Source organism: Rhinolophus hipposideros (assembly GCF_964194185.1).
Source record: "Rhinolophus hipposideros genome assembly, chromosome: 24".
In the NCBI taxonomy this organism is placed as follows: Eukaryota; Metazoa; Chordata; class Mammalia; order Chiroptera; family Rhinolophidae; genus Rhinolophus; species Rhinolophus hipposideros.
Window position 1 is genome coordinate 19,779,803 of NC_138070.1, and position 27,985 is coordinate 19,807,787.

General features: G+C 43.7%; 1 protein-coding gene across 2 annotated transcripts in view; it reads left to right on the plus strand.

Moving 5' to 3' along the window:
- Window positions 1-5,392: 5,392 nt before the first annotated feature.
- Window positions 5,393-27,985, plus strand: part of RNF185 (ring finger protein 185) — a 31,192-nt gene continuing 8,599 nt past the window's right edge. The window contains exons 1-4 of one of the 2 annotated variants that reach the window (XM_081037753.1): window positions 5,425-5,563; window positions 22,757-22,981; window positions 25,567-25,585; window positions 27,251-27,363. In XM_081037753.1, the coding sequence (XP_080893879.1) occupies window positions 22,806-22,981; window positions 25,567-25,585; window positions 27,251-27,363 (308 nt within the window). In that variant the 5' untranslated portion in view covers window positions 5,425-5,563; window positions 22,757-22,805. Of the gene's footprint in view, window positions 5,564-22,756; window positions 22,982-25,566; window positions 25,586-27,230; window positions 27,364-27,985 lie in introns of both variants that reach the window. The other variant, XM_081037754.1, reaches the window with a different exon arrangement.

A 27,985-nucleotide genomic window follows, 5' to 3' on the forward strand; every position in this document is an offset into this window, starting at 1 on the left:
GGCAGTCTATTCAGGCCAGGAAGCTTGGGGGGCACTGTGGGGAGCCATGGGCTCAGGATTCAAACTGACCTGATTCCCCATCCAACTCTGCCATGGTTTGGGCAGTGTAAACATCAGCCAACAATTCCAAGCCTCTGAGTCTTTATTTTACAGGTGAAGAAATCAGATTCTGTCTATTCCAGCCCTGAACAAAAGAACTCTAATGCGAGTCACAAATGTAATTTTACCTTTCCTAGCCACAGTTTAAAAAATAAAAGAAACAGGTGAAATTAATTTTAATAATACATTTAATGTAATCCATGTATAAAATATTAATTCAACATGTAATTAATGTTCTTAAATTATTAATGAGCTCTTTTACATTCTGTTTTTCATACTAAGTGTTTGAAATCTAGAGAGTGTTTTATACTTACCGCATATCTCAATTTGGATGCCACATTTCAAGCACTCAGTAGTCACATGAGGATAAAGTCCATTGAATTAGGCAATGCAGCTCTGTGTTTTGATCTGTGTAGTGGTTACATGGATGAGTATGTAAAAATTCGTAGAGCTCAACAGTCAAGATTTTGACCTTCTTTATATGAAAATTATATTTGGTCTTGAGAAAAAAGTAATTTCCAGGTTTCTGGTTTGAAAACAGATGGACAAAGGGTGGGGAAATTTCCCGCAGTGGGAGAGGTTGAAGCTGAACAGATGGGGTGCAGGATGGGGGGGAATCTGAGGATCTTTGTCCCATTAGGTCTTCCTTGCCCTCAGGCCCTGGGAAAGTTTCCAGTCACTGGATCAGAAGCTGTGCATACCTCAGCTACCCACTCCTGGCCAGGCAGCAGGTGGCAGGCAGCAATTGGCCTTGGTGCCTGGGCCTTCTCCCCAAGACCTGAGAGGGTATTGAGGTGTTGAGAATATCCCAGAATCCTCTGGGAAGAGCATAACTCCCAGGAATAGGGTCCATCTGACTCAGTACTCGGAAGATTCCTGGCCTCTCATACACTTGACTCAGGTCCCTGTTCCTTCTGAGGCTCTGCAATGGCCACCTACTTGTTTTGTGTTTCTAATCTCCAACCCTCTGCACTTTGCAGATCTGAATGCCTCTACATAGACTCCCACACCCTCCTGCCCCAGCCTTTTCCTTCCTTTCCAGCCCCCCTCTCCATTCTTTCACAGACCCCACTCTCTCGCTCAGGGTGGTGAGGCACCATTTCAACAGGAGCAGGTGTTGAAGGCAGATTCCAATCTTTAGCCTGATTCTTACCAGCTGTGCAGCCTTGGGTGTGTTGCTTTACTTCTCTTGGCCTCTAGCTCCTCATCTGTAATAATACTTGTTTCACAATTTGGAACAAGGATTAAATTGCATAAAGCCCTTAGCACAGTGTGTGGCATATTAATAAAACACTCAATAAGTATTAGCTGCCATTATTAGTATTAGTAGTAGAGGAATAAGAGGAGGTGGGGCAGAAGGAAGTTAAGACTATTAAAATGAGAACCCTTGGAATACTCAGAGCAAGCAGAGAAAGAAACCAGAACATTTCCAGTTATTTTATTTTTTACCACTGGTAAAGAATACCAAAATACCAAATATTTGTATTCTGGTATTTTTATCGGAATACCAGAATACCAAAAACAAAAACTGGTATGAATACTTTTTTATTTAGCACAACTTATTGTAGGCATCAAATAATATGAAATCCATGCTGGACCCTAGCAGGATAAATGAAAATATCACCAACAGGGCTTCTGGGGTCTATAAGTACCTTAGTGTGCTAAAGCAGAGAAGCTATTACTTGATACACTTTTGAAACTGAAGTTCTTCCAACTTTGGTAGTTCCAATCCTGTTATTTCTTGGAAATATGTTCAATAATAAGAACATGAAGCAATAAACAGTGCTTGTTCCCTAACATTCAAATTTCAGTTTGGTTGTTGCTTTCCAGAAGAGACCACGAGAATGACCTCATTTCTGACAAAGGAAAAGTTGAACTCTCACATTTTGTCTGCCCAACAAAAAGAGCAAAGGGGAGTATAATGAACAAATTTGTCTTAATTGAAGCTCATGGCTTCAATGCCTTTTCATAATGACGGTACTCTGAATATTTTGAAGGAGGTCATAATGCAAGCAGAAATTTTAAAAAGTATACTGAGAGCTAACTCAGTGCTAAGCCTGTTCTGTATCCTCACAACGACCTTCTGAGGTAGGAATAAATCTCTTCATTTCACCAGATGAGGAAAGAGTCTTCTATAAGTGAAACTGCTGTCTAAAGTCACATAGCTAGTGAGCATAGGCATTTTCGATGCCTGTTGTCACACAGCAGCCTAATCGTCTGTCCCCTCATGCCTATCCCTAAAGAAAGAAGAGTCTGTGAGACTGATTCTTTCAGGGACTTTGCTTCACCTTTGTGTTTACACCTTATGTCTCTGTTTGGCCCCAAAAGATGGCTGGTCAGCCAATGATGGGTAAGATTCCCCATGGGGGGAACAACCCAAGCCAGGTGCAGCTGCGTGGGGACCACCAGAAGAACTCACGGGGTCGATAGAGGTGGGCACAGCCCCCCACCTTCCCCCAGCTAAGGAGAGCCTCTGCCTATGTGGCCATATTCCTTCCCACAACCTGCTTGGAAAGGGAGTCAGTAATGTGATAACATCAGTTCTCCTTCTATTCTTATCAATAAGTTTCAGCATAAAGGTTTTGTCCCTGGGGAGGCACATACCGTAATTGTTAAGACATCATGGGACTTTCGATTCTGGCTGTTTACAGGCAAGGGTGATTGGTTTGAATCAGTTTTCTAATATGATGTATGAGACTCACAGACCGTGGAAAAAGCAATGCTACTTCCTTATGTGTACATCAATAAAAGCCACAATATGGCCCGATTCGGGGCTCTCAGTCCTTTGATGCTGTGAGACCATTGGGCCTGGGTTTCATAACTTTCTTGATTTCTTTTTCTTTCTTAACCCTTCGCCACACCTTCTTGTTCGCTCACTGCCTGTGTTGCGCTGGACGCGACAGATGCCCGCCACTGAAAGACCTACAGGAACACACTTGTGGTTGAACAAGTTGGGTTTATTACTTGTTACAGCGAGGGGTGGGAGATATGAACCACAAGGAATGATGAGGCGTCTCAGTAACAGAGTGTTAGAAATGACATTTAGAATTTAATTTGGGGGAGGGTTAAGGAAGCAGCAGGGTTTTGATCTGGATTGGATACTGTCTATGATTTGGGTATCTTGATAAATCCTATTGAGAAGACAGGAAAACTAGACTGAGACTAAAGCTGTAATTGGTAAAGAAGCAGCAATCTCTATATGAGCCAGGATAGGGAAATGTTTGGTCATTTTTGTGGTTTGGATAATGCTCATGTTTTATCTCGTTCAGATATGATTATGGAGAGGTCTTGTTATTGTCTTGATCTATCACAGTCACAGAGTGGCCTTATCTGATGTTGATGTTCTGTGACATTTTTATGTTCAACTGAACACCAAGGCCGACCTGTGAATGCCAGGCCAGCTCCGGGATATCAGAGGCTCTTTTTCTTTTTATGAGAAGCTGGACTCAAATCCAGTTGTGACTGGAAACGTATCTTGTGTTACTCCCTGTCCACAGGAACCTGACTGAGAAGAGGGTTGGGAGATGAGGAATTTCATCTATAAGTTTATTTCATCTATTGCCTTCACCCCCTACTTAGACCCAAGCCCAAATACAGTCCCTGGGATCACTGTAGACACTTAATGTTTGTTGAATTAATGAAACAATGAAGATGGGTGTCAAGAACTCTAGAGAACAACTTCCTGGGTGCAAATTGCAGCTCCACCACCTTTTAATTAAATGATATGTGATTTGAAAACTTTTTGACAAAATTGCGTAACCTTTTAAAAGTTTTCTTTTACCCATTTGTGAAATGGAGACAACCACCAAAACCATTCATAGGGCTGCTATGAGGATTAAATGAAAACGAACCATTGTGTAGAGTGTGCTAGTTAAGCTCAGTAAATGTTAACTATTATTATTTTCAAGATAAGTAATCCATTAGTTCTGTGATTGCATGTTTAACATTTTTCCCACTAGGCATGAAAGCAAAGAGCTTGTCTCTTATCACATAACCAGTACCTAGCACATAAATGAATATTTAATAGATAAATAAGTAAACAGGCTAGGACCCAGGCACTTTCCCTATTTAGAGGGTAAATATTAATTTTTATATCTTTTCAAACTTAAAGAAAAGTTGCAAAAATTATGTAAGGAACTCCCATATACCCTTAACCTAGACTTACCACTTGTTTACATTTTTCCTAATTTGCTTAATCATTCGTATAATATATATATATATATATATATATTTCTGAATCATTTGAAATTAAGTTGGAGACATTGTGCCCTTTTACCCCTAAGTACTCCCCTGAATATTTCCTAAGAACAAGAGAAATATTTCCTCTTAACCACAATACAATGATCAATTTTAAAAAATTTAACATTGATACAATATGCTAATCCACAATCGATATTCAAATTTCATCACTTGTCCCAATATTGTCCATTATACCTATTCTACCTTCCCTCCCCCCCAGTCCAAGATCCAATTTAGAATCATACACCGTATTTTGTTATGTCTCTTTAATTGCATTTAAACGGGAAGAGTTCCTCAGTCTTTAAATGTCTTTCGTGATATTGACACTTATTTTGTAATGTCCCTCGATTTCAGTGTATTTCATGCTTGCTCATGAGATTTGGATTATGCATTTTGGATATAAATATCACAGAAGAGATGCGTCCTTCTCAGTGCATCTTATTGGGAGGCACATGATCTCTACTTGACCTGTAACTGGTGACATTAACTTTGATTACTTTGATTCTCTTGTTCTGTGAGGTTATACCTTTGTAAAAATACTATTTTCCCTTTGTCATCAATAAGCAATTTATGGGAGACAATTTTACTGTGTAAACATCCTGTTCCTCTAGTTTTACCACTCATTGATTTTCTAACTCCATCATGTTTGTTAGTTGGCTTCTATTAAAAGGAAGAATTTTGCCTTCTCCCTTATTTATTTATCCACGTTATTTATATTAGTAAAGACTCATGGGTTAGCATTTCATTCAGTTAGTTATACTCTGTTACTATCATTATGTATTTTGATGCTCAAAAATGTTCCAATTTGACCAGTGGGATATCCTTTAAGGAAGCTCCTCTGTCCTTTCATATATTCCCATTATTCGGATGCCCATCATCTTTACATTCTGGTGCAACAAGATGTTCCAAGCTTGTCTGGTACTTTCCCTGTCCTGACCAAGGATCTTTGAAAAGTTGCCAAACAGCTCCTAAGTTCCTCCGTTTCCTATCCGCAGGCGGAACCTTAGAGTCTCGGGCGTGGGCCGGAAAACAGCTCAGCGGACCAACCTTTTCCGGTTGCGGCCGGAAGTCTCGGAGAGGGGCGACTCTGTGTCAGGTGACTGGAGTTCGCGTAGGAGTGATCCGAGGTCCAGGCCGATCCACTGACTGGACGGACAGACCCGCGGAGCAGCCGACTGACGGGGAAGCTGGGGCAGCCGCGGCGGCGTTAGCTGAGCAGCGGCAGGTACCTGAGGGGCTGGTGGGGGGAGCAGCTAGGGGCAGTCGAGGTTGAGGGACACGGGCGGGGGACCGGGTCCCGCCTTCACCCGGCCACGGGCTGCGACTCCTGATCCAGGGGCGCAGAGACAACAAGCCTGGCTCCGCCCCAGAGGAGAGGTCGGGCCGGCATGTGGTCTTCCGTCCAGTGATTACAGTTTGGGGAAACTGAGGCCCCGAGAAGGGAAAAGGCTCCTTACGAGCTCTCCTTTCCAGGCAGGGACTCCCTATAACTCTCTTTCTGTCCCCCGCTCGAGGCCATTTCTCTCATGTGGATGTGTTTTTAATAAGTTTGCCCCGAGTGGACAAGCCGAGGCCGGTAAGCGTGGTGAACAGAGTTGGGCTTTGGGCCTAAGAGACCCGGGTTAGAGACTTCGCCGCCAACAGCCAGTTGTGCGTTCTGGGCCAAATCCTTCTTCTGCTGCGCCTCAGTTTCCTCATCTGTAAAACAGGGCAGTGCTTCTCAAAACACCGTCTCACACCTTCGGCTTTGGAATGCCATATGGGTGCATACTTTCCCATGGGGGACTCAAATAAGAGCTCTGATTTGGAGTCTGGGTCGGAACTTGGGAAACTGCGTTTTGAACGTATGGCTCGGGTGTCCTGTACAGGCTGATGTTTGAAGCTCGCTGATGTCTGAAGCCCACTGATCTTAAAGTGTTTTCCTGCTGTAAGTACGAGATATCCATTCTTTGCTTTGAGGCAGCTGGAGCCTGTTCAGGATCTTTGAAAGAACTGGGCGTTTATCCCAGGAAAGAGAGCAATGGAAGGGAACTGTCTTTAAAAACTGAAAAAAAATTGTTACGGTGAAGAAGGCTTCCACTTCATCTTTGGGGTTGAAAAAGGCAGAACTAGGACTAATAGATGGATTCTACGGGAAGACAAGATTTTGATTTAATAGAACTTAATGCTGGTCAGAGGTGACCAGCAGTGGAATGGGTTGCCTCCAAGGGTAGTGAGCTTCCTGCTAAATGAGGTATACAGGTATTAGATGGCCGTCCTTTCCAATTTGAAAGCTTCTGATTCGAATTATTTTGACTCTTTCTGGAGCTGACTTTTTTTCTGCCCTTTTTTCTTGGCACCTCCATTCTCTCAGCCTACATCTTCTAGAAGTAAGGCGGTGGGTCTGAATGTAATGTATCTTTTGTAATCTCTTCCTGACTGTCTTGTGAACCATTCTTTTCAAGGACTTTGGAATGGCCCATCTGATAAAGATGCCTTAAAATCATTGCTGAATGAATAACCAAGTAGGGTCCTCATACCATCCGTTTATAGCTTATTTTCTTAGAACAACTTGGAAATGCCTCTGAAGGAAGACTTTGTATTTGATCAGGAGAAGCCAGTGAACTCTTTGGATCACAGAATTGGATCACAGTCAGAGGGTCCCTTGAGGTTGTTTAGGCCAGGTTTTCTTCCCTGGGACATAAGTCTCCCTTTAATCCTCTCTCCAGCAGTGTGTTGTATAGATGTTGTGTCTACCAAGGGGATTTCTTCAATCTATGGTCTAACATTCCATCCAGCATTTAAAACCAGTCCTTTTATGGAGTTGACATGTCAGTTGATCCCATTTATGGGTTATCTTCAGGCAAAGCTTCTATATATCCTATATCTTTAGTTTTCTAATCAAACATCGAAACTCCTATTTTGTGATTTATAAAACTCCAAGCAGATTGCTACTTCAAAACCTGTTAGGATGCTTACGTTGCCCTATGGAGCAAAGATTCCATATTATGACCCAGTTCTGCTGACATGCTTCCTACCCCCCAAAAGGTTGGGTTTCAGCCAAGACTTTCTGTCAGTGTTTATATTCCTGCCTTGTTTGTGTTTCCTACGATTTAAAAAAAATAAATTGCGAAATTCTTATTCAGGTATCATCCAGGTGCTAGGTAAAATGATTTTAATTTGATGGTGTTTTTAAAACGTCTCAATCTGAAAATTTCTTTTTAAGAAAGTACCTGTACAGGTATTTACATAGTGCATTCTTCAGGCGCTAATCTGAAGAGACGCCTCCAAAAAAAAGTGTTTTATGGTAATAATAAGTTTGTAAAAGCTATATGCCATTATCCCTTTTTGGAACTTCTCAGTGTATAGTATCACATTAAAGTCTCTGAGACATCTGCAATAAAGAAATGTGCCTAACCTTGTTTAATCTGGTGTTGCCAAACTTAATTGATGTGAAGCACTTTTTTTTTTTTTTTAACTGAAGCACACATTGGCAAATTCTGACCTAGAGCAGGAGTCCACAAAATTTGGCCTGTGGTCCAAATCTGGCCTCACTTACTGTTTTTGCGTGGCCTGTGAGCTGGAACTGTTTTTTACAGTTTTTAATGGTGGGGAATACATCAAGAGAAGAATAATATTTTGTGATATATGGAAATTATAGGAAAATCCAATTCCTATAATTCCATAAATAAGGTTTTATTGGAATACAAATTCCAGGGTCGGAAAGTAAGATCCATACTCGTTAATTTACATGTTGTCTTTGGCAGCAGAGTTGAGCCATTGCCCCAAAGATCATGTATAGTCCACGTGTCTAAAGTTTTTACTATATGGTGCTTTACAGAAAAATTTGTCAGCCTCTGACCTGCATCACATATGTTTTTAAACTTGTTATTTTAAAATAATTTTAGACTAGCAAAATGAATATACAGACTTCCTGTATACTGTTCACCCAACTTTCCCTAATGTTGACATTTTACACAACCATATTAAAATTACCTAAACAAGAAATTTAACATTAATGCTATACTAACTAGACTATATTCACGTTTTGCCACTTTTTCCACTAATGTCCCTTTTCTGTTCCAGGATCCAGACCAGTTTCCCATATTGCATTTAGTTGTCAAGTTTCCTTAGTCACTTTCTTTTTCTTTTTTTTTTTTTAAAGATTTTATTGGGGAAGGGGAACAGGACTTTATTGGGGAACAAGTGTGTACTTCCAGGACTTTTCTCCAAGTCAAGTTGTTGTCCCTTCAATTTTAATTGTGGAGGGTGCCGTTCAGCTTCAAGTTGTTGTCCTTTCAGTTTTAGTTGTGGAGGGCGCAGCTCAGCTCCAGGTCCAGTTGCCTTTACTAGTTGCAGGGGGCACAGCCCACCATCCCTTGCGGGACTCGAGGAATTGACCTGGCAACCTTGTGGTTGAGAGCCCACTGGCCCATGTGGGAATCCAACCGGCAGCCTTCGGAGTTAGGAGCATGGAGCTCTAACTGCCTGAGCCACTGGGCTGGCCCCCTTAGTCGCCTTCAACCTGAGATTGTTCCTTGGTCTTTTTTATTTTTCATGACTGTGAACTTTTTTTTTTTTTAAAGATTTTATTGGGGAAGGGGAACAGGACTTTATTGGGGAACAGTGTGTACTTCCAGGACTTTCTCCAGTCAAGTTATTGTCCTTTCAATCTTAGTTATTGAGGGCACAGCTCAGCTCCAGGTCCAGTTGCCATTGCTAGTTGCGGGGGATGCAGCCCACCATCCCTTGCAGGAGTCGAACGGGCAACCTTGTGGTTGAGAGGACGTGCTCCAACCAACTGAGCCATCAGGGAGCTCAGCGGCAGCTCAACTCAAGGTGCCGAGTTCAATTTTAGTTGCAGGCAGCAGAGCCCACCATCCTTTGCAGGACTCAAGGAATTGAACTGGCAACCTTGTGGTTGAGAGCCCACTGGCCCATGTGGGAATCGAACCGGCAGCTTTCGGAGTTAGGAGCATGGAGCTCTAACCGCCTGAGCCACCCGGCCGGCCCCCATGACTGTAAACTTTTGAAGAGGACTGGGCAATTATTTTGTAGAATGTCTCAAATTTTTTTAGATGGAATTTACATATCATGAAATTCACTATTTTAAAGCGTACGATTCAGTGGTTTTTAGTATGTTCACAAGGTTGTGCAAGTATCACCACTGTCTTAATTCCAGAACACTTTCATCACCTCAAAAAGAAACCCTGTGCACATTAGCAGCCACTTCCTATGCTCCTCTCTTCCTATCCACTAATCTAGAATCATACAGTGTATGGCTTTTTGTGTCTGGCTTTTTTCATTAAACGTGTTTTCAAGGTTCATCCATGTTTTAGCATACTCGTATATCAGTGCTTCATTCCTTTTTAGGGCTAAATAATATTCCATTAGTATGGATAGACCATTTGTTTATCCATTCATCATTTGATGGCTGTTTGGAGATTCTGAATAGTGCTGCTCTGATCCCATACAAAGTTTTTGTTTGAACATATTTTCAGTTCTCTTGGATGTATATACCTAGGAGTAGAATTGCTGGGTCATATGGCAACTCTATGTTTACCTTTTTGAGGACCTTCCAAACTGTTTTTGACAGCAGTAACACCAATTTACACATAGAAATATATAAGGGTTCCATTTTTTCCACATCCTATTCAGCAGTTATTGCCCTTTTAAAAAATTATTATTACATTCACCTTAGTGGATGTGAAGCAGTATCTCGTAGTTTTTATTTGCATTTTCCTAATGACTGATGATGTTGAACATCTTTTCATATGCATATTGGCCATCTATATATCTTCTTTGGAGAAATGTCTATTCAAAACCTTTGCCCATTTTGTAATTGAATTATTTGTCATCATGCACATTTTTGCATGTAGCTGTTTAAAGAGTTTGCAGATCCCCTGATCTGAATGGAATTGGGTTTGAACATGCTAAAGCAGAGTAAGTTGTCCCTTTGAAACTGCTGACCGTGCAGAGCTTGGCTCAACCCCAACCACTGCTGACCGTACAGAGCTGGGGTGGCCGTGGTCAAGTGAAAAAGGTTCTACAGCATCATTCAAGATGTGGTAAGACCAATATAGGATCCTGCTGTTTGGGAGCTACTCTGGTGCTTGGTCAGAGCAGGGAGTAGAAGAGTCAGAGGTGGTTTGGAACATTCGGAACATTCAGAACCTGCGATCGCCTTGGGCAGTGCTTGTGGTTGGCAGAGCTACCAGTGAGTGTACCTATGCCTGTCTCGACCTCAGCATTTAGCTATAACCAGACCATCTTGAGCATATACTTAAAAAAAAAAAAAGAATCGTAATTTTTTTTAAAGATTTTTTTATTGGAGAAGGGGAACAGGACTTTATTGGGGAACAGTGTGTACTTCCAGGCCTTTTTTCCAAGTCAAGTTGTTGTCCTTTCAATCTTAGTTGTGGAGGGCACAGCTCAGCTCCAGGTCCAGTGGCCGTTGCTAGTTGCAGGGGGCGCAGCCCACCATCCCTTGTGGGAGTCAAACCGGCAACCTTGTGGTTGAGAGGACGCGCTCCAACCAACTGAGCCATCCGGGAGCTCAGTGGCAGCTCAGCTCAAGGTGCCCTGTTCAGTCTTAGTTGCAGGGGGCAGAGTCCACCATCCCTTGCAGGACTCAAGGAATTGAACTGACAACCTTGTGGTTGAGAGCCCACTGGCCCATGTGGGAACCAAACCGGCAGCCTTCGGAGTTAGGAGCATGGAGTTCTAACCGCCTGAGCCACCGGGCTGGCCCCAAAGAATAGTAATTTTAACTGTGAAAGCAAGTTATGTTCGTTTTAAACATTTTGGGAAATGCAGAAAAGCTCCTGTTTCTTCCCATCCGTCACCTCTACCTCCAATTGCTAAAGAAAGCCTTTATTATAGTTGCTTTATTTCCTTCTTGTTTCTCCCCCACTGGGTACATTTTTAATGGTTGAAATCATTCACTATACATAGATCTAGAGCTTGCTTTTTTCTGTTAACATTTTGATGTTAATGTTTCCATGTTTTTGCCAGCCTCTTTTGTAAATCATCTAATACATTTACTTAACCATTCACTTATTCCTTAAATCTTATTATGTAGATATAAGTACATAATAAGCACTCAGCATGTTCTTGATGGAAATCTAATTTTTCTTTTTTAATAGCACAGATTAAAAAAAACTTGTGGTAAAGTATACCTAACAGAATTTACCATTTACCATTTTTAAGTTTCAATTCAGTGGCACTAAGTACATTCACAATGTTGTGAACCATTGCCACTATTCTGTTTCTAAGATTTTTCATCACCCCAAAGAGAAACTGTGTACCCTTTAGGAAATAACTCCCTATTCTCCCCTTACCCTAGCTCCTGGTAACCTCTAATCCACTTTCTGTCTCTGAGTTTGTCTATTGTAAATATTTCCTGTAAGGAAATTGTATAATAGATGACCTTTTGTGGAAGTGTAGGGATTTTCCCCCCAATTTTTCTTATTATGGTAAAGTACACATAACATAAAATTTCCTATCTTAGCCATTTTTAAATGTACACAATTCAGTGTTACTAAGTACATTCGTATTGTTGTGCAGCCATTACCACCATCCATCTCCAGAACTCTTTTTGCAAAACTGAAACTCTATACCCATAAAATAACAACCCGCCATTACTTTCTCCCCCTCAACCCCTGGCAATCACAATTCTATTTTCTGTCTCCTCTTGACTACTCTGAGTACTTCACGTAAGTGGAATCCTATTGTATTTGTCTTTTTGTGAGTGGCTTATTTCACTTAGCATAATGTCCTCAAGGTTCATTTATGTTGTAGCATGTCAGAATGCTACCACATTCTGTAGAATTTTCTTTCCTTTTAAGGCCGAATTTTACTCTATTGTATGTAGATACCACATTTTACGTATCCATTCATTTGTTGATGGACACTGGGTTGCTTCCACATTTTAGATATTGTGAATAATGCAGATATGAAAGGGGTGTGCAAATATCTCCTCGAGACTCCACTTTCAATTCTTTTGGGTATATACCCAGAAGTGGAATTGCTAGATCATATGGTGATTCTATTTTTGATTTTTTGAGGAATCGCCATACTGTTTTCCACAGCAGCTGCACCATTTTACGTTTCTGCCAAAAATGCGTAAGGTTTCCAATTTCTCCACCTCCTCACCAACACTTGTTATTTTTCTGGGGTGGTTGTTGTTATTTTTTCTCTTAATAGTAGCTGCGATATTGTGATTTATAAGATATTTGGTCTTCATCCACAGTTCCTGGCTCACAGCTTAGAAAACTCTTGGGATTTCCTAATATGGGATGGGGTGTCTTTTGTTATGCTAATGATGTGACTAGGAAAGCACCTCAGGATGGGAGCTGATTGCCAGTGGAGCCAACCATGTGATTACAGGGTTGGAACTTTCAGTCCCACCCTCAACCTGGGGAGAAGAAGGGGATGAAGATTGAGTTCAGTTGCCAATGGCCAGTGACTTGGTCAATCATGATTAATGAAGCTTCCATGAAAACCCAGGAAGACAGCTTGTTGGTCCTTTTTTAGAGAGCTTCCACATTTTGGAACCAGAACTCTGTGTGCCATTGTGTGGGGATCTCAAACCAGGCCCCAAGCTCCACGAGGACAGAAATTCCTTTGTTTGGGACCTTGCCCTACGTATCTCTTCATCTGGCTGTTGATTTGTATACTTTAATATACTTTGTAATAGATAGTAATCTAGTGAGTAAACGGTTTTCTTGAGTTCTGTGAGTTGGTCTAGCAAATTCATTGATCCCAAGGAGGGGGTCATTAGAACTTGTGATTTAGTTTGTTGGTCATAAGTGCAGGTTAAATCCTGGGCTTGTGGCAGGCGTCTGAAGTGTGGGGGGGTGGCGCGAGGGGGGAGCAGTCTTGTAGGACTGAACCCTTCACTAAATGGCATCTGATGCTGTCTCCGTGTAGTGTCAGAATTGAGTTGAATTCTTGGACACCCTGGTAGTGTCCAGAAATTGTTTGTTGGTGTGGAGGGACCTGCCTCCACATTAGAATTGGGTCCGGGAAGCCTATCAGTAGCCATCATAATGGGTGTGGGTGGTATTTCAGTTTTGATTGGCGTTTTGCTAATTAGTGATGTTGAGCAGCATCTTTTCATGTTGTTTTTGGCCATTTGTATATCTTTGGAGAAATGTTTAACTCCTTTGCCCATCTTTGAATCAGATTATTTGGGTTTGTTGTTGTTGAATTGTAGGAGTTATCTATCTATATATTCTGGATATTGAACCCTCAGCTACATGATTTGTAAATATTTTCTTCTATTCTGTGAGTTGCCTTTTTATAGTGTCTTTTGATGCGCAAAATTTATAATTTTCATGAAGTCTGTTTTGTCTATTTTTTCACTTGTTGCCTGTGCCTTATCATGTCTTATCCAAGAAACCATTGCCAGAAATGTAGTTTATAAAGTCGGGAAGTGGCTTCTGACTTAAGGTTCTCAGAGGTGGCCCTAAATTGCTGCATGGCTCACGTGGACCCAATTTCTCTATTCTTCACATCAGCTGGGGATGACATGGATCTGTCTCTTTATTTCATTTATTAGTGGGGGCAAAGCACCACTGAGTGGGGGTGCCCTTATACCCCAGGTGGCCTAAGCACATGCAGAGATCCGAAGCAGCAGGCCAGGCCTGCCTCTGTGAAATGGACTAGGCGCCATTCTGCCCTGGGACCAGTCCCTATGTTGACCCCTGTGGTAGTCTCTATAGCACCTGACTGTTTAATATCCACACTCACAGTTATTCGTCAGAAGCACCTTGTGGTGTAGGCATGTGGCGTCTTTTTTAAAGATGGATAGCTCTGTGAACATGGGAGTAGATTGTGGGCAAAAGCCCAGGAAACTTGTTTTTTCTTAACAATATCATCTCTGCAAAGCCATTTTTCAGTGTGAGGTACTTTTTTAAAAATAGCAGTTAAATTCCAGTTAGACCATGGGCTCCTTGAGGGCAGGAACCAGAGCCTCGTCTGATTTATTTTCCTTATTGAGCCTAGTTCTTGGCATTCTTTAAATGTTTTCCAGACTGCACTAACGTCAGGTGGCCTGGGACACCAGCCTGATTTTGATTTGTTAAAGTCAATATTAAAAATTATTTAAAATGGTGTCTTTTTGGTTTCATTATTTTTGCCCTTGGTTGGTCCATCTTATACATCCTGATGGTCCTCCTCTGGACCTCCTGTTGGAAGGAGAAGTGAGGTCATTGTTTTGTCAAGTAATGCTGGATGTTATTAAACTCTGAAACGTTTTCTCCTTCATTAGTTAAATCTTGTCAACCTTATTCCTTTTCTTTTTATACTGTACCTTCCAGAGTATTTTAGAGGTCTTTAGCTCAACCTCAGATAAAATCTGTAATGAGATTTTATTGAATCTGAATAAATAAGGATTTAACTGACTGTGAATACAAAAACGAAACTCATTTTGAAAACTTTTCTGATAACAGAGGAAGGGCAGACACAATTAACAATTACCCATCTGCAGGTGAAGATCCTGCCTTAGCGAGTGGCCGAACTGAGTGTCACGCTAGGTGCTCTGATTGTTCCTTGCGCTGTATTATACTAGAAATCCACAGCTCTTAGCTGGGATCTGTCCAGTCTGAAGATCTTTTCTTTAATACAGTGTTTTACCCAGTTATGTTGGTTTGAATTATAATTGGCAAATCCCCATCATTCACGTACATTTATCGAACATTTACTTTGTTAGGCATTGCGCATGTGGCTCTAGTAGGTGTCTAACTAGTGTAAGTGACTTTAGTGAATAATTTATCCTCTGTGTGAGTAGCATCATCTAATAGAGGTGGGTACCAATTTGGGAAAACGCAACCTTTTTCTGGTTGCAGATCCCTGATCTCTTTTTTTTTTTTCCTTTCATTTGCTTAAGAGTTTGAGGCAATACTTACTTTTTAAAAAATTATTCTAAAACAGTTATGTAACATTTCCAGTTCTGAAAAACATCACTGAAGAATATCTTGTTCTTTTCAGATACTGATTTTCCACCACTTCAGTTGGCTAAATTGATTCACATTGAGTTGTACAGTTGTAAGTACTCCTGGGCATCAGATCCATCAACCCACCTACATTTATGAGATACTCTTGAGGTGCCTGGCCCTGTTGAGTAAGGCACCTGGAAGGTGGGTCTGAGATTGAGGAGACAGACACATGAGCAGGTCACTGAGGTCCTGTTTGTTAAGCACATTGGCTTGGGAGTTGGGAAGCTTTGCCTCTGACTGGCTCTGGGACCAGGGGCCAGTGACCTAACCACTCTGAGCCAGGTTTGGCGAACAATGGTATTGTAGGTTTACCTCAAAGGCGGGCTGTAAAGATTAAATGAAATAATTCATGTGGAGGGCTGAGAGTGTTGATGTTATTGACAGAGATAAAAAAAAAACAGGTGCTTCTGGATTTTAACACTTGGGGGGGAAATCTGATTTGCCTGGCTCAAGCTAAATGTGTCCCATTCCGGATTTCCTCATACATGGTTCTGATGGCTCACCTACTATGCCTTCAAGGAACGATGCTCATTCAGAAAGGGAAGTCGTGACTCATTCATTCAGCACATTCACCAAATCCCAGCTGATGTCATAGCTCTGTGGGGCATGTAAAGAAGAGACCTTACAGGGGACGGGGTATTAACAGTTCTTGAGCACTTCACTGTGTGCCAGGTACTGTGCCAATCCCTTACTGTTCTCTCTCTCTAATCCTTACAGCTGTCCTGTGAGTAAAGCAAGGGCTCAGAGAGAAAAGAATGTCTGAAGTCACAGAGTCAGCAAGGAGCAGAGCTGAGATTAGAAACCAAAACCATCCAATTCTTCTGTGCCATGCTAGTTTTTAAGGACAAAAGTCCTAAGTAGAAAGTTAAGGAACATTTTGAAGACAATGATATAGGAATGACAAAAGGCAGCCTCTTGGATGACTCTTAAAAGCTGTGCCAGGGCAATCCAAATCCTCTTTGCCCCTTTCTTATGAAATCTGTTAAGCTTTAAGAGAAAGCACTGCAACTTAAAACAAGCAAAAAACCCTTTCAGAAATGGTGGAAGAAAATGTGAATAAGTAGGCACAGCTGACCCTGGAATTCCCTCACGAACATGAAGGGTACTAGGCCTTTCTCCCTGTCTCAGTCGCAGCCCTTTCTGCCCTGCTGCCCCCATGTGTGCCCTGGGCTCCAGCCACACTGAACTTGACACACTGAATTGTCCACTTGTCCCGTGTGCCGCGTCTGTGTCCTCCCCCGCATGCTCGACCCGCACACACTCCACGCGCCTCTGTCAGCAGCTAGCACACTGGGCTGTTTTGCTCATTTACTTGTCTGTGTCCCCTTTAGACCTGAATCCTGTGCTCTGTATCCTGAATCCCTGGCCAATACGATCTTTAATCCTTGAACGTAGGAAAGGGGTTGGTTGAACAGATAGGGAGGTTAGAGAGTACCAGAGAAAAGGACCAGTGTAGCCCCCAGGAAAAGAGGCCCGTCTTCTCAACCTGCTCTGTCCTGCTGGGCCTGGAAGGCCATTCCTGCCCTTGGTCCTGTAGTTGAGGGCCAGGCCTCTGTGAGCTAGTCTAGGGACCTGAACTCCACAGAGGCTACACATGCAGAGCCTCATTTCTGTGTGTTCCAAGTTCCAATCGACTTACTCAGATTTCTCCCCACCGCAACCTTCTGTGAGTGTGATGTAGACATTCTTGGAATGCATGTCCCATCTACGTGTGGCCCAGTAGCAGCTGAATGAGCAGCACAGACAGGTGCAGGCACACGCCGGTTTTTGGCGTGTATGAATAAGCATGTGCCCAACGGAACAAGACCTCTGCTGGGTCCCGTCTCGGATCCTGCCGGTTATTTATCACCCAAATTTGTAATCTTCACAACTAGGATTAACATTTTTTGATGCCTCTGTACACCCCGGTCCAGGAATTCTTAGAGTTAAAGGAGAAGAGAAGGCAGATTATGAATACCTGCAGATCTCTAGAACCTAAAGATTTCTTCATGAGGTCAAGTTCCCCGGTGGTTCCTGTAGGGATATGGAACTCTCGCGTTCTTTCCCTTGCCCAGTTCCTGTGAGGTGGGACAGGCCAGCTCTGGCAACGTAATAGGAGGAAGGGTGTTGGGTCAGTTCACTTTAGCTTCCAGGCTCTGTACTCCGAAGGGGTCGTTAAGCATTGCATTCATCATTAAGCATCTGCCTTAGTCCCAGAACCACATGTGCCACCCTGGACATCTCAAATTTAGGAATGTTTTTTGAAACTAGGTGGAAACTTGTTTCATAAATGGTAAGCTCTTTCCTGGATGGACCAGGTGATGGCTGATCTGAGAGTCAGTCGACTTGTTCCTCACCTCCCAAGTTTGTCTGACCTCTCCGTAGGCCCTGTGGACTGCAGCTGGGGGTTGTGTATTCTGAAGTACAGGCCCTGGGGTTACTGCCTACCAAGCTCTGTGCTGTGTTGTATTGCTTTGTGCTTTTGGTAGTGTTCTCCCCTGTTTGAGAGCTGGGTTTCCAATGGAAGGTGGGAGACACTTATTTAAAGATACCAGTTATTGGACCCTGTCCAGGTCTAGATTCTATTTAAATCCCTGAGAGAGTCTAGGAACCAGATACCGGGGAAGGCTCCTTGTTTAGAAAAAACAGGCAAGTTTGATGGAGTCCCTTGCTAAGAATCCATATGTCTTCCTTAGCTCCCGTTCTAGACTCCAGAGCTTCAGCTTGGCCTTGCTGTTCTCTGTGACCAGCCCCTCCCCTTGGCCTTGAATAGAGTTGGTACTGGAGCTCTGTTGTTTGAATACATAAATGGATGAGTGGTGAGTTTGCTTTGCACTCACTTCAGAGAACACAAAAGTTACAGCATTGCACAATGAATTTGAAGGAAAACAAAGACCAGGTGTTTAATTTTGTAAAGCTGCCTGTTAAAGGGGTAACCTGTAAGAGTGAAAAGAGTGCTGGTGTTGTGTTGGGAAGTCTGGATTTGGCACTGCAGAGGGCCTGGCCTTGGGCAAATCCTCTAACCTTCCTGGCCTGATGTCCTCCTCTGTAAAGTGGCGTCAAAAGTGGTAATAGATGTGAATGTTTTGAAAAGTACAGAGTAGATTCAAATCAGGAGTGAAGAATAGTCAGGGGAAGGACTGGCACAGAACCAGCCATACGGTTGCTATTTGGTCAGGTCCAAATCTTCAGGTTCTACAGGGACCAGGAAGAAATTTTAGTAGGATGGCTTCTCATGCTTGCTCAGGGCCTGCTTCCCTCTGTCCATTTCCTGAGCCCACCAGGGTCCTCTGTCTTCCGAGCCACTGTCCCAGTCCTGCTGGGCCCATGAGGCTGTGGCCACATTTCATTGTTCTACAAGTGCTCAGTAGAAAGTCCCCAGGGAAGGCTGCTCATTTCTGGTGTGGAAAGGTTCCTGTGCTTGAAGGTAGGGAGGAGGGGAGGAGAGGAGGCTCCAGGGATGGGTGTGTAGCTCTGGGGCCCGGGATGTATTGCAGAGAGAGGTTTGTGAACAGCTGGCCTGGGAGTTGACCAAGACTCAGTCATGCGTGCCTGCACCCACTCAGCAAATGTTTGCGTGCCTACCAGGATGAGGCTCTAGAACCCAAGTGGGGACCACGTGGTTAGTCTGCTAAGAATTAGAATGAGAGTGCTGTGATCTGCCTGCAGCTGGGACATGCAGGCAGGTCTGTCCCAACGCCTGGCTTGCTGCAAGGCTGCTGCTCCCTGTAAACTGGGAGCTGACTCGTTACTGTCCCCTGGCCACTCCCACCTGCTGCCTACCAAATCCTTAGGCTCTACAGGGACCAGGAAAAAATTTTAGTAGGATGGCTTCTCAGGCATGGTCAGGGCCTGCTTTCCTCTTTCCAGTTCCTGAGCCGACCAGGGTCCTCTCTCCTCCGAGCCACTGTCCCAGTCCTGCTGGGCCCACGAGGCTGTGGCCATAACCTGACTGTCCTCTTATGCCTGTGAATAGGAGTATGCACCATGCAGAGCCTTGTTGGGTCCAGGGAGTGGAGAGACAGCCGACCAGGACAAGTGGCATATATGTGCCTCTCCCCAGCAGCAGCCGCCACCCACCGTGGTGTGCGCTTCAGTCACTGTGTTACCGTGTCTCCCCGACAATAAGCCCTAGCTGGACAGTCAGCTCTAGTGCGTCTTGTGGAGCAAAAGTTAACATAAGACCCGGTATTATATTATATTATATGATATTATATGATATTATATTATATTATATTACATCATATCATATTATATTGACCATGTCTTATAGTAAAATAAGACCAGGTCTTATATTAATTTTTGCTCCAAAAGATGCATTTGAACTGATTGTCCGGCTAGGTCTTATTTTCAGGGAAACACAGTACCTCATAAGGCCGCAGTAGCAGCCTTGTAGAAGGCATGAGAACCTGACTTTTCAGGTGAGAAAACCAATTGAAGCCATCAAGGTATTTACCCTAAGCCACATGCCTACTTTGTGGTGGAGCCAAAACTTGAACTCAGAGTTTTTCAGGATTGGAGAAATTTTTTTTGGTTGAGAGCCCACTGGCCCATGTGGGAATCGAACCGGCAGCCTTCGGAGTTAGGAGCACAGAGCTCTAACCGCCTGCGCCACCCGGCCGGCCCAGGATTGGAGAAATTTTTAAAACATGTACTGTCACTGTTCTGTCTGATTTCAAAATTAATGCATGTAATAATGTCAGTTTTATGAATGGGGAGGACTTAGAAAGTATGTCACTACCTCTAAGCTCCCACCAATACAGAGATAACAGTTTGGTATGTTCTTCCACATTTTTAAAGACATTCAATAATATTTATACTCATTATTGTAATAAATGTAATATTATACATACATTTTACAATTTCCCTTTCTAAAAATGTTATTATAAAAGTACCTGCTTGTCATTAAATACCAAAACGGAGTAAGAATATAAAATTCAAAGTTCCCCAGCCCTTATAATCCCAGAAAGAACTGTTGATAGCTCAGTGTGTGCCTTCCAGACATTTTCTTTGCGTATGTATGTGTGTACATTCATTTATATACTTTGTTTTTATTCATTCATATACCTACTCTTTTGCAACGTGACTTTTAGAAATAATACCTTTTATTATGGAATTTTACAAGCACACACAAAAATAAAGGAATACAGTGAATCCCCATTTGTCCTCCAGCTCCAACAACCATCAGCTCCATCAACTTTCCTGTTATTTCATCTTTTCTCTCCACTTTCACTTTTCCCCCTGGAGTGTTTTAAAACAAATTCCTAACATCTTATTCCTTCACTAATACTTAAGTGTGTATTTCTAGCAGATGAGAATTTTTCAAAAACATTGCACAATACCATTATCATACTCAGCAAAGTTAACAATAATTTATTAGTATCAACTAACATCCAGGCTAAATCTAATTTTTGTCAGTCATCTCACAAATGACTTTTTATAGTTGGTTGGTTTGAATCTGGTTCCTGGGAGACCCTCACACTGCCAGTTGGTATGTCTCAAGTCGCAGTGTATAGCTCCATGCCCCACCCATGCCATTTAATTTTTAGAGAACTTGGATTATTTGTCCTAGGAAAAGTCCCACATGGTGGAGTTGCTGATGGCATCCTCCTGGAGTTAACACATGCAGCTATGCCTCCTATTTTCTCTAAATGGGTAATTCATTTTAGAGGCTTGGTCAGAGTCTGTTTTAGTTTTAAGGCAGGAATGCTTCACTGTTGGTGCTGTGTCAGGATTGTCAAGATCGGTCCTTGAACCCGACTGTATGGTTCTCTTTCCACATCTGTACACTCAGTCCTTCGTTTTAAAAGATTTTTTTTTTTTTTTTTTTTTTTTTTTTTTACGACAAACGTGTTGGGTACTTGAGCTAGAAGAACAAAGACAGGCCACACTGAGGCAGCCTCCATCCTGAGGAAGAGAGCAGATGTGTATGGAGAGGAGGAAGCACAGGGTCCTGGGGAAGGTCCTGGAGCCGAGGCCAGCAAGGCACAGTGCTGTTGGCAGCCAGCCGTCCTTCTGGGACATTACGTAAAATGATGTAACTGCATGAAAAGGTGGCAGTGAGCCGCCCTCCTCTCCCTCCTGTCACTGAGCTGCTGTCGTGGTGAGGGGTGTTCGTGAGCCCAGAGTCCTGAGTTGGTGGGAAGGCTTCTTGGTCTAAGAGGACTGTGGATTTGGGGTCCTTGCCTCGTACTTTGGAAGCTGAAGTCAGGGTGGTGGTCGGGTGCTCCCCTGGTGAGTCCCAGACTTGGGGGGGGCTACCTGCTTTGGAGAGAGTGGGTGAGGTGACCTGGAGAGACACAGTTTCAGAGCTGGAAAGGGCACCTAGGAGACCATATAGTCCAGTGCCGCAGTTTATAGATGAGAAGAGTGTGGCCCAGAGAGAAGGGAGGGAGGTTCCCAAAAACTCCTATCGGCTGGGACCAGCATCCAAGCCTCCAGTTCTCTGACGGGTAACCAGCCAGCATTCCCTACTTGGAATTTCTGAGAGGTGACGGTGGTCAGATCAGGCTCTTGACAGATTCTTAATCTGCACCCAGGATTTCTGAGTAGCCTTTGGTGTTGGTCTAGTTCTCATTGTTCGGCGCCTGGTAGGTTCTTTGGTTTGGAGGTGGTAGTGAACAACAACATTGGTGGCTGGCACAGTGGCTTAAATACAGACCAGGTGTCGTGGGTCCCAGTCTCAGCTCCACATTAGTCAGGTAGCCAGTTTCTTAAGGGGATTGGACCAGATCAAGTTTGCCCATAGCCTCGTATGAATGTGCCAGATGGTTTCAGGTGGTATGAGGATAAGAGACTTTCCTTCATTACATGTATATTTATCTTTCACTTACGGTAAGTAACACTGGTTTTCTATTTTCAGCAGTGTCAAAAGTCTCCTCTTTAAAGGTATTGAGGCTAAAAAGTTGATAGATTTAGACAAAATAAGACAGGAGGTATTCTGACCTGGCAGAAGGCGGAATGTAACAGATTTCAGTGTGGAACACATTTGACCAGATGACTTTTCTGGTCCTTCCTAGCTTCCAAACCTTGCAGAGTCACAGGGTTTTCTTTATATTCCCGCATATACTAGTCATAAACTTTGTGGCCTGAGCAGGGTCACCTGGCAGTAGAGAGGCTGTCCAACGTTAGACGACAGCCTGTGAATGTATTTGTCACCTCGGCTGGTTATCTGGGAGAATGGAAAGACAGTGACACAGGGTCCCAGTCCTGTTTGGAATAGTCTGGAGGCTGCTTTGTGTATTTGTGTGGTACATTCTGGGCTGTGTCCGTGGGAAGTTTCTGAGTCATTGCTCTCTGGGTAATGCCCCACGACTGTCATCCTCTGCAGCTCCTGGGACGTCTACTCGAGTTCAGTCATAATCTGAACTTCTAGAGCTGAGAGAAGATGGGGGTATTGGCATGGAAGCCGGGGGCAGTGGGCTGCAGAAATGGGCAGTCAAGGGTTCTCTGCCTTTCAGGATTTTTCCTGGGGAGAATCTTCACTCAAGAGTTTGCTGACAGCCAAAGATGGCAAGCAAGGGGCCCTCGGCCTCTGCATCCCCTGAGAACTCCAGTGCAGGAGGGCCCAGCGGCAGCAGCAATGGTGCTGGTGAGAGTGGAGGGCAAGACAGCACCTTCGAGTGCAACATCTGCCTGGACACAGCCAAGGACGCCGTCATCAGCCTGTGCGGCCACCTCTTCTGGTCAGTACCCCTGCTGCCTCCCCAAATGGCATAATGCCACGTTTCGAAAGCTCGTAGCCCTGGCCAGCTTTGGAGGTTTCCTACCCCTTTGGGTCCTGATACACTCGGGCCCAAGGGCAGGCAACCTGGGTCCTCATCCCAGCTCTGCTGCTGCTGAGCTGAGTGACCTTGGGCAAATCCCGTCCCCACCCTGGGCTCCGTATCCCCATCTCTAAAGTAATGACACTCACTATTTAGTGAGCACTTACTATGTGCCACTTACTGCGCTGAGCCGAGCGGCAGTGGAGCACAATGCATATGAGCGAGGACTAGAGCCAGACTGCCTTGTTATCAATCCCGACTCTGCCCCTTCCTACTGGATGACCTTGGGCAAGGTACTTGTACACACTCTGCCTCATTTTATAGGTTGTTTGTGAGCATTAAATGACTTGAAATATGAGGCTTAGAAGAGCACTTGGTAAATATTGTGTTAGCTCTGATCCTAATAATTGCTACCACATTTTATATAGTAGATCAAAATGAAGTGGCAGAGTCAGAGTCCATTCCAGCCTCAGTGGTTACAGAAGCCCCTCCTGGCTCTTGAGAATCTGAGGGAATGTTGAGATCTTATTTATTTTTCTCTTAGTTTTGAGCTGGACCTTGAAGGGTGAATTGGGGTAATAGGAGGGTGAGAATGCCAGGTAAGGCAAAGAGTGTGTGCCACCCCAAGGCAGTCAATTTCTGGGGACAAGCACTGTTGGGTTCCTTTGAGACCCTGAGGCTACTCTGTACCTCAGCTAACTCCCTGAGTGAGTGCTGTGGGCTGGGGGGTGTTAGATGGTTAAGGGAGGGTTAGGCCAGACTCTCGAACGCAGATTTGACTGAGTAGGACCCAGAACTATTGGGTAGTAAGTGGTGTGAAGAAAGGATCGTTTGAGCAATATTTAGAGGAGTTTAACTGGGCAACAGTGGAAATGACAAGTTTATTGGTGAATGAATAGAGTGGGGCAGAGATTTTTGACCTGGAGGCTCTTGCCCTAATTATTAAGTTTTATGCAGAAACTGTTGTCATCAGCCCTCTCCTAGAAATTGGAGATACTCCAGTTTTATGATTGAGGTATTATAAAACCAGGACTTGAAATGAGTGACAAAATTAAGAATTAAGTCAGGGTATCAATGGAAAGAATACAGATTCTAAAATGAAACAGATGCTTCTAATTGGAGCGGCAAATCTGCTATTGTCGCTGTTCCCCAGTTTTCTTATCTGTAAAATTGCACTTCCTCAAAGGTTAGTGTGACTATCCAATGACATAAACAAAAGTAAATCTATTCAGTCACAGCCTGGCATACAATAATTGCTTAATAAATGGATTGATCATCATTATTGTTATAATCCTGAAGTTTTCTCAGAGGAAAAATTACCTCTACTTCTCCGCGCCTCGCCCCACCCTCCCGCCCCGACTGCCTTTGAGGGAAGTAGCCATGATTTAGGGTGTCCTGGCTCCGTTTGGAACGGCATGGCAAGGTTAGTATTGGAGTCAGATGTCAGGTATCTGTATGTCCAGGGAGATTGTGTATCTAGATTGTGAGGCTAAACTGTGGTCAGGCATTGGGAAAGGAATTATCCTCTGAGTCCAAATTTTATTCAGCTAGAGGAGACATGTTGTTTGAGGGACAAAAACCATATCCACATTTTCCACTGTCCTGGCACGTTAAGTAGGTGTGCAGTAGGTATTTGTTAGTAAAATAAATGAATTGAGAGACAGAAGTTCAAAATCTGGCATTAGAGTGACTTTTCCTTCAATTCTGTAAATTTTTTTTTTTTTTTTTGCACCCAGTGATAGAAGGGACAGTAAACTGTAAGTCAGGAGACTTATTTTTCAGTCCTGATGTCACAGGAAAATCATTTCATGTTTCTGAGCTTGGTTTCCTCGTTTGAAAAATGAGAGATTGAGTCCCAACCTCTGCAGTGTAACTCACTCCGCTGAAGGTAGCCCCTTCTGCCAAGCAGCACCCCTAAGTTTCCTGTTACTTACAGGTGTTCTTACAGTATATCTGAACTTGGAAGCTATTACTGCCAGCCAAGCTCTCAAGGCTGCGGACAGCCTGAAGATTTTATTAAACTGGATCTATATCCACACGTTCCTTGTGAGTCCGTAGAGGCGATGAACCCACTGAAATTGACCCTAAAATAGTCTGTGTGTGTGCCTGCATGCGTGGACGAGAGCATGAGAATGCCCCCATGAGTTTTTCTGCACCGAGCGTCCTTAGCTTTCGTTGGATTCTTTCAGAGGTTGACTTGTAAAGCAGCTGGGTCTCAAATGGCCTGCAACCTGAGGGTCTTCACAAGCAGTGGGATCTCAGGGCTGGAGATTGGCATCTTATCTCCGTGGCCTCATTTTTCCTGTGACTTTAGCCCAGTCTTTTCTAATTTCTGGCACCAATGGTCCCCTCAGATCCTCAGTGGGGTGCCAGTGCCTCACAGTTTGATCCTGTTTTCCCACTTTTATGCCCCCACCTCAGTGTTTCTACTAATGAAAGCATTTTTCTTCCTTTCCCCCTTTCTTTTTCTCCTGGATGACGGGTTGCCCTGGGGACTCTGACAGTTGGCCGTGTTTACATCAGGTAAGACGCATTTCATTTTACTTTGTCTTTCATCAGCTATGGTTGCACAAGAGACCCCTGGTCTCAGGAGACTATAGTCAGAAACTGCAATCTCCCCTGCTTGTGGGCTCATTTGCTGGCTTACCCTCCCACCCCCATTTCAAACCTGTTCACTGACAGCACTTGATGAAACAAGGGGTCAGCGTAATACCAGGATGGCCCTGACTGCTACCTATGGCCTTTGTGGCCTTGGCAGGCCATTCCATCTCTGGGTCTCAGTTACTTATTTGTAATTGGATTGGATTTGATAGGATGTTAGGTTCTTAGTTTTGGGATTGTGCCTCTATAAAAAGTACCGCCTATCATATCAATAATACCCTTAAAGGTCTTGAAAATGTTAAGAGGGAAACTTTTTTGGTCTCAACAGAGAGCTTTTGTGAGGATGGGGGTGTCTGTTTTCTCAGTTTTAGATTATTATAAAAAACAGTTAAGTATCACCAAGACTCAGCTGCTCTTTGGTGAGATAGCGGGGCCTGGCATTTATAACTGGCTGTGAATAATCACAGAGCTGGCTGTCACCACGGTTGTTGGCAGTAGAGCCCCACATAGTAGGTGGTTTAGGAATGACGTTCCGGACCAGTAGAGCCTCAGAATCTGGATGGGAGAAAATGGGGGAAATTAGAGGGGTTCCTGCTACATTTGGGGCTGTGCACGCTAACCCCAGTGGAACCTGGTGGAACATATCTGCTGTAAATTTATGAAGAGCACATGACATAGAAGTTTGGGAGCTTTTGACAGTAACATAAAGGAAATAGGATGTAAAATCATTAAATGCTTCCTTCTTCTTGGCCCCGAAGTCCTCGATACACATTTATATAATAATCTTTGTATCATTAGGTCTAAAAATGAAATTTATATTCTAAGATAAATGTTGAGAATATGTATATTAAATTATTTAATGTCTACAGAGACACTACAGGTAACATGTTTTATCATTTTTATTTTGTTTTTAAGAAAGTTAAACAAAATGTTTTTAATGTAACTAGTGAAAGAGCCTGAGAAATCCAACCCAGGATTCTGGTGTTTTTAATATTGGAAGAAGTAGTAGGATGCAAAAATCAGTGAAAGCACATAAAAAACGCTAAGCAGATTTAGGTAATGAGCAAAATCTATACTTTAGCACATTGTAAATCACTGGAAAATGGTCAGCTTACGTCCAGATGCTACTGTCTGGGACACAAAGTTGTTGAGGAAATGCTGTGCAAATGAGAAAACACCAAAATAAGTATCCGACTGCCAGGGTAATAAAACTGGTCCATCGGAGAAGGTGGAGATTTAAAGTCCGTTATACCTACACCCACAGCCTAAACCCTGAGGCTGGGTTTGTCAGACCCTTTGACGTAGCTCCAGGCTTGCAGTTGCTTTCTACTGTATTGCTGGGAGCCCCTAGAGAGAACGAAGCATGAAGAAGCTTTTAATTATGATGGTATTTAAAGGCAATTTTGATTTCACTACTAGTAAATATTGATTGAGTGGCAGGAGCAGGAGTCAGAGAGTCGGGTTCCTTGAGGTACTCCGTGCTGGTGCTGGTGTTTCCAATTTCAGGCCTCTGGTCCGTGTTCTGCTGGCTCTGACTGCTCTGTGGTGGGCTTGCACCCTTCCTGAGTTTTTCTCTCTTGCTTGCAGTGGTTGGAGACCAGACCTAACAGACAGGTGTGTCCAGTTTGCAAAGCTGGGATCAGCCGAGATAAGGTCATCCCCCTCTACGGCAGGGGCAGCACTGGGCAGCAGGACCCCAGGTAAGGCCTTGGGGAACCTCCCACACCCACTCCTCCCCTTGGACATGAATTCACTCCCATTCAGCACTGACTCACCCCTCCCTTTACTTAGTGCTTGTAGACCCTCAGTTCTGAGGCAGTTGGGATCCAGATGGGAGCCAGTCAGGAGGGGAGGGGAGCCAGATTGCCGCTTGCTGAGCGTAGTGCAGATCTCCACTGAGCATCTGCCAGTGGGCAGGCAATGTGCTGGGCATGGCAGCACACAAGGCATCACAGTGCCACGCGTGTGAAGTACTGTAAAGAGCAGTCTGGGAAGCAGTTGTCTAGCAGGAGAGTCTGCAAGGAGGGGTTATTGCAACAATGATGTATAAAGTATGAGGGGAGGAGGGGACGGGGGTTGTGAGGCTTTGTGGAGTTTGAGATTTCTGGAAATGGAGGTGTGGGTGGGTCTAACATTCTGACACAAACACAAGTACTGAGAGCCCTTCCTGGTGTGTCACACACACACGTACCCTATCCCACCCCATAAACTCCCCAGCACTGTCTCAGACCTACTCCCACCCTACCCTGGGCCCAGACATATTGGACTTCTCTTAAAGGGACTTACCCTTTCACATTCATGAGCCTTTCTTTGTACTTGTTT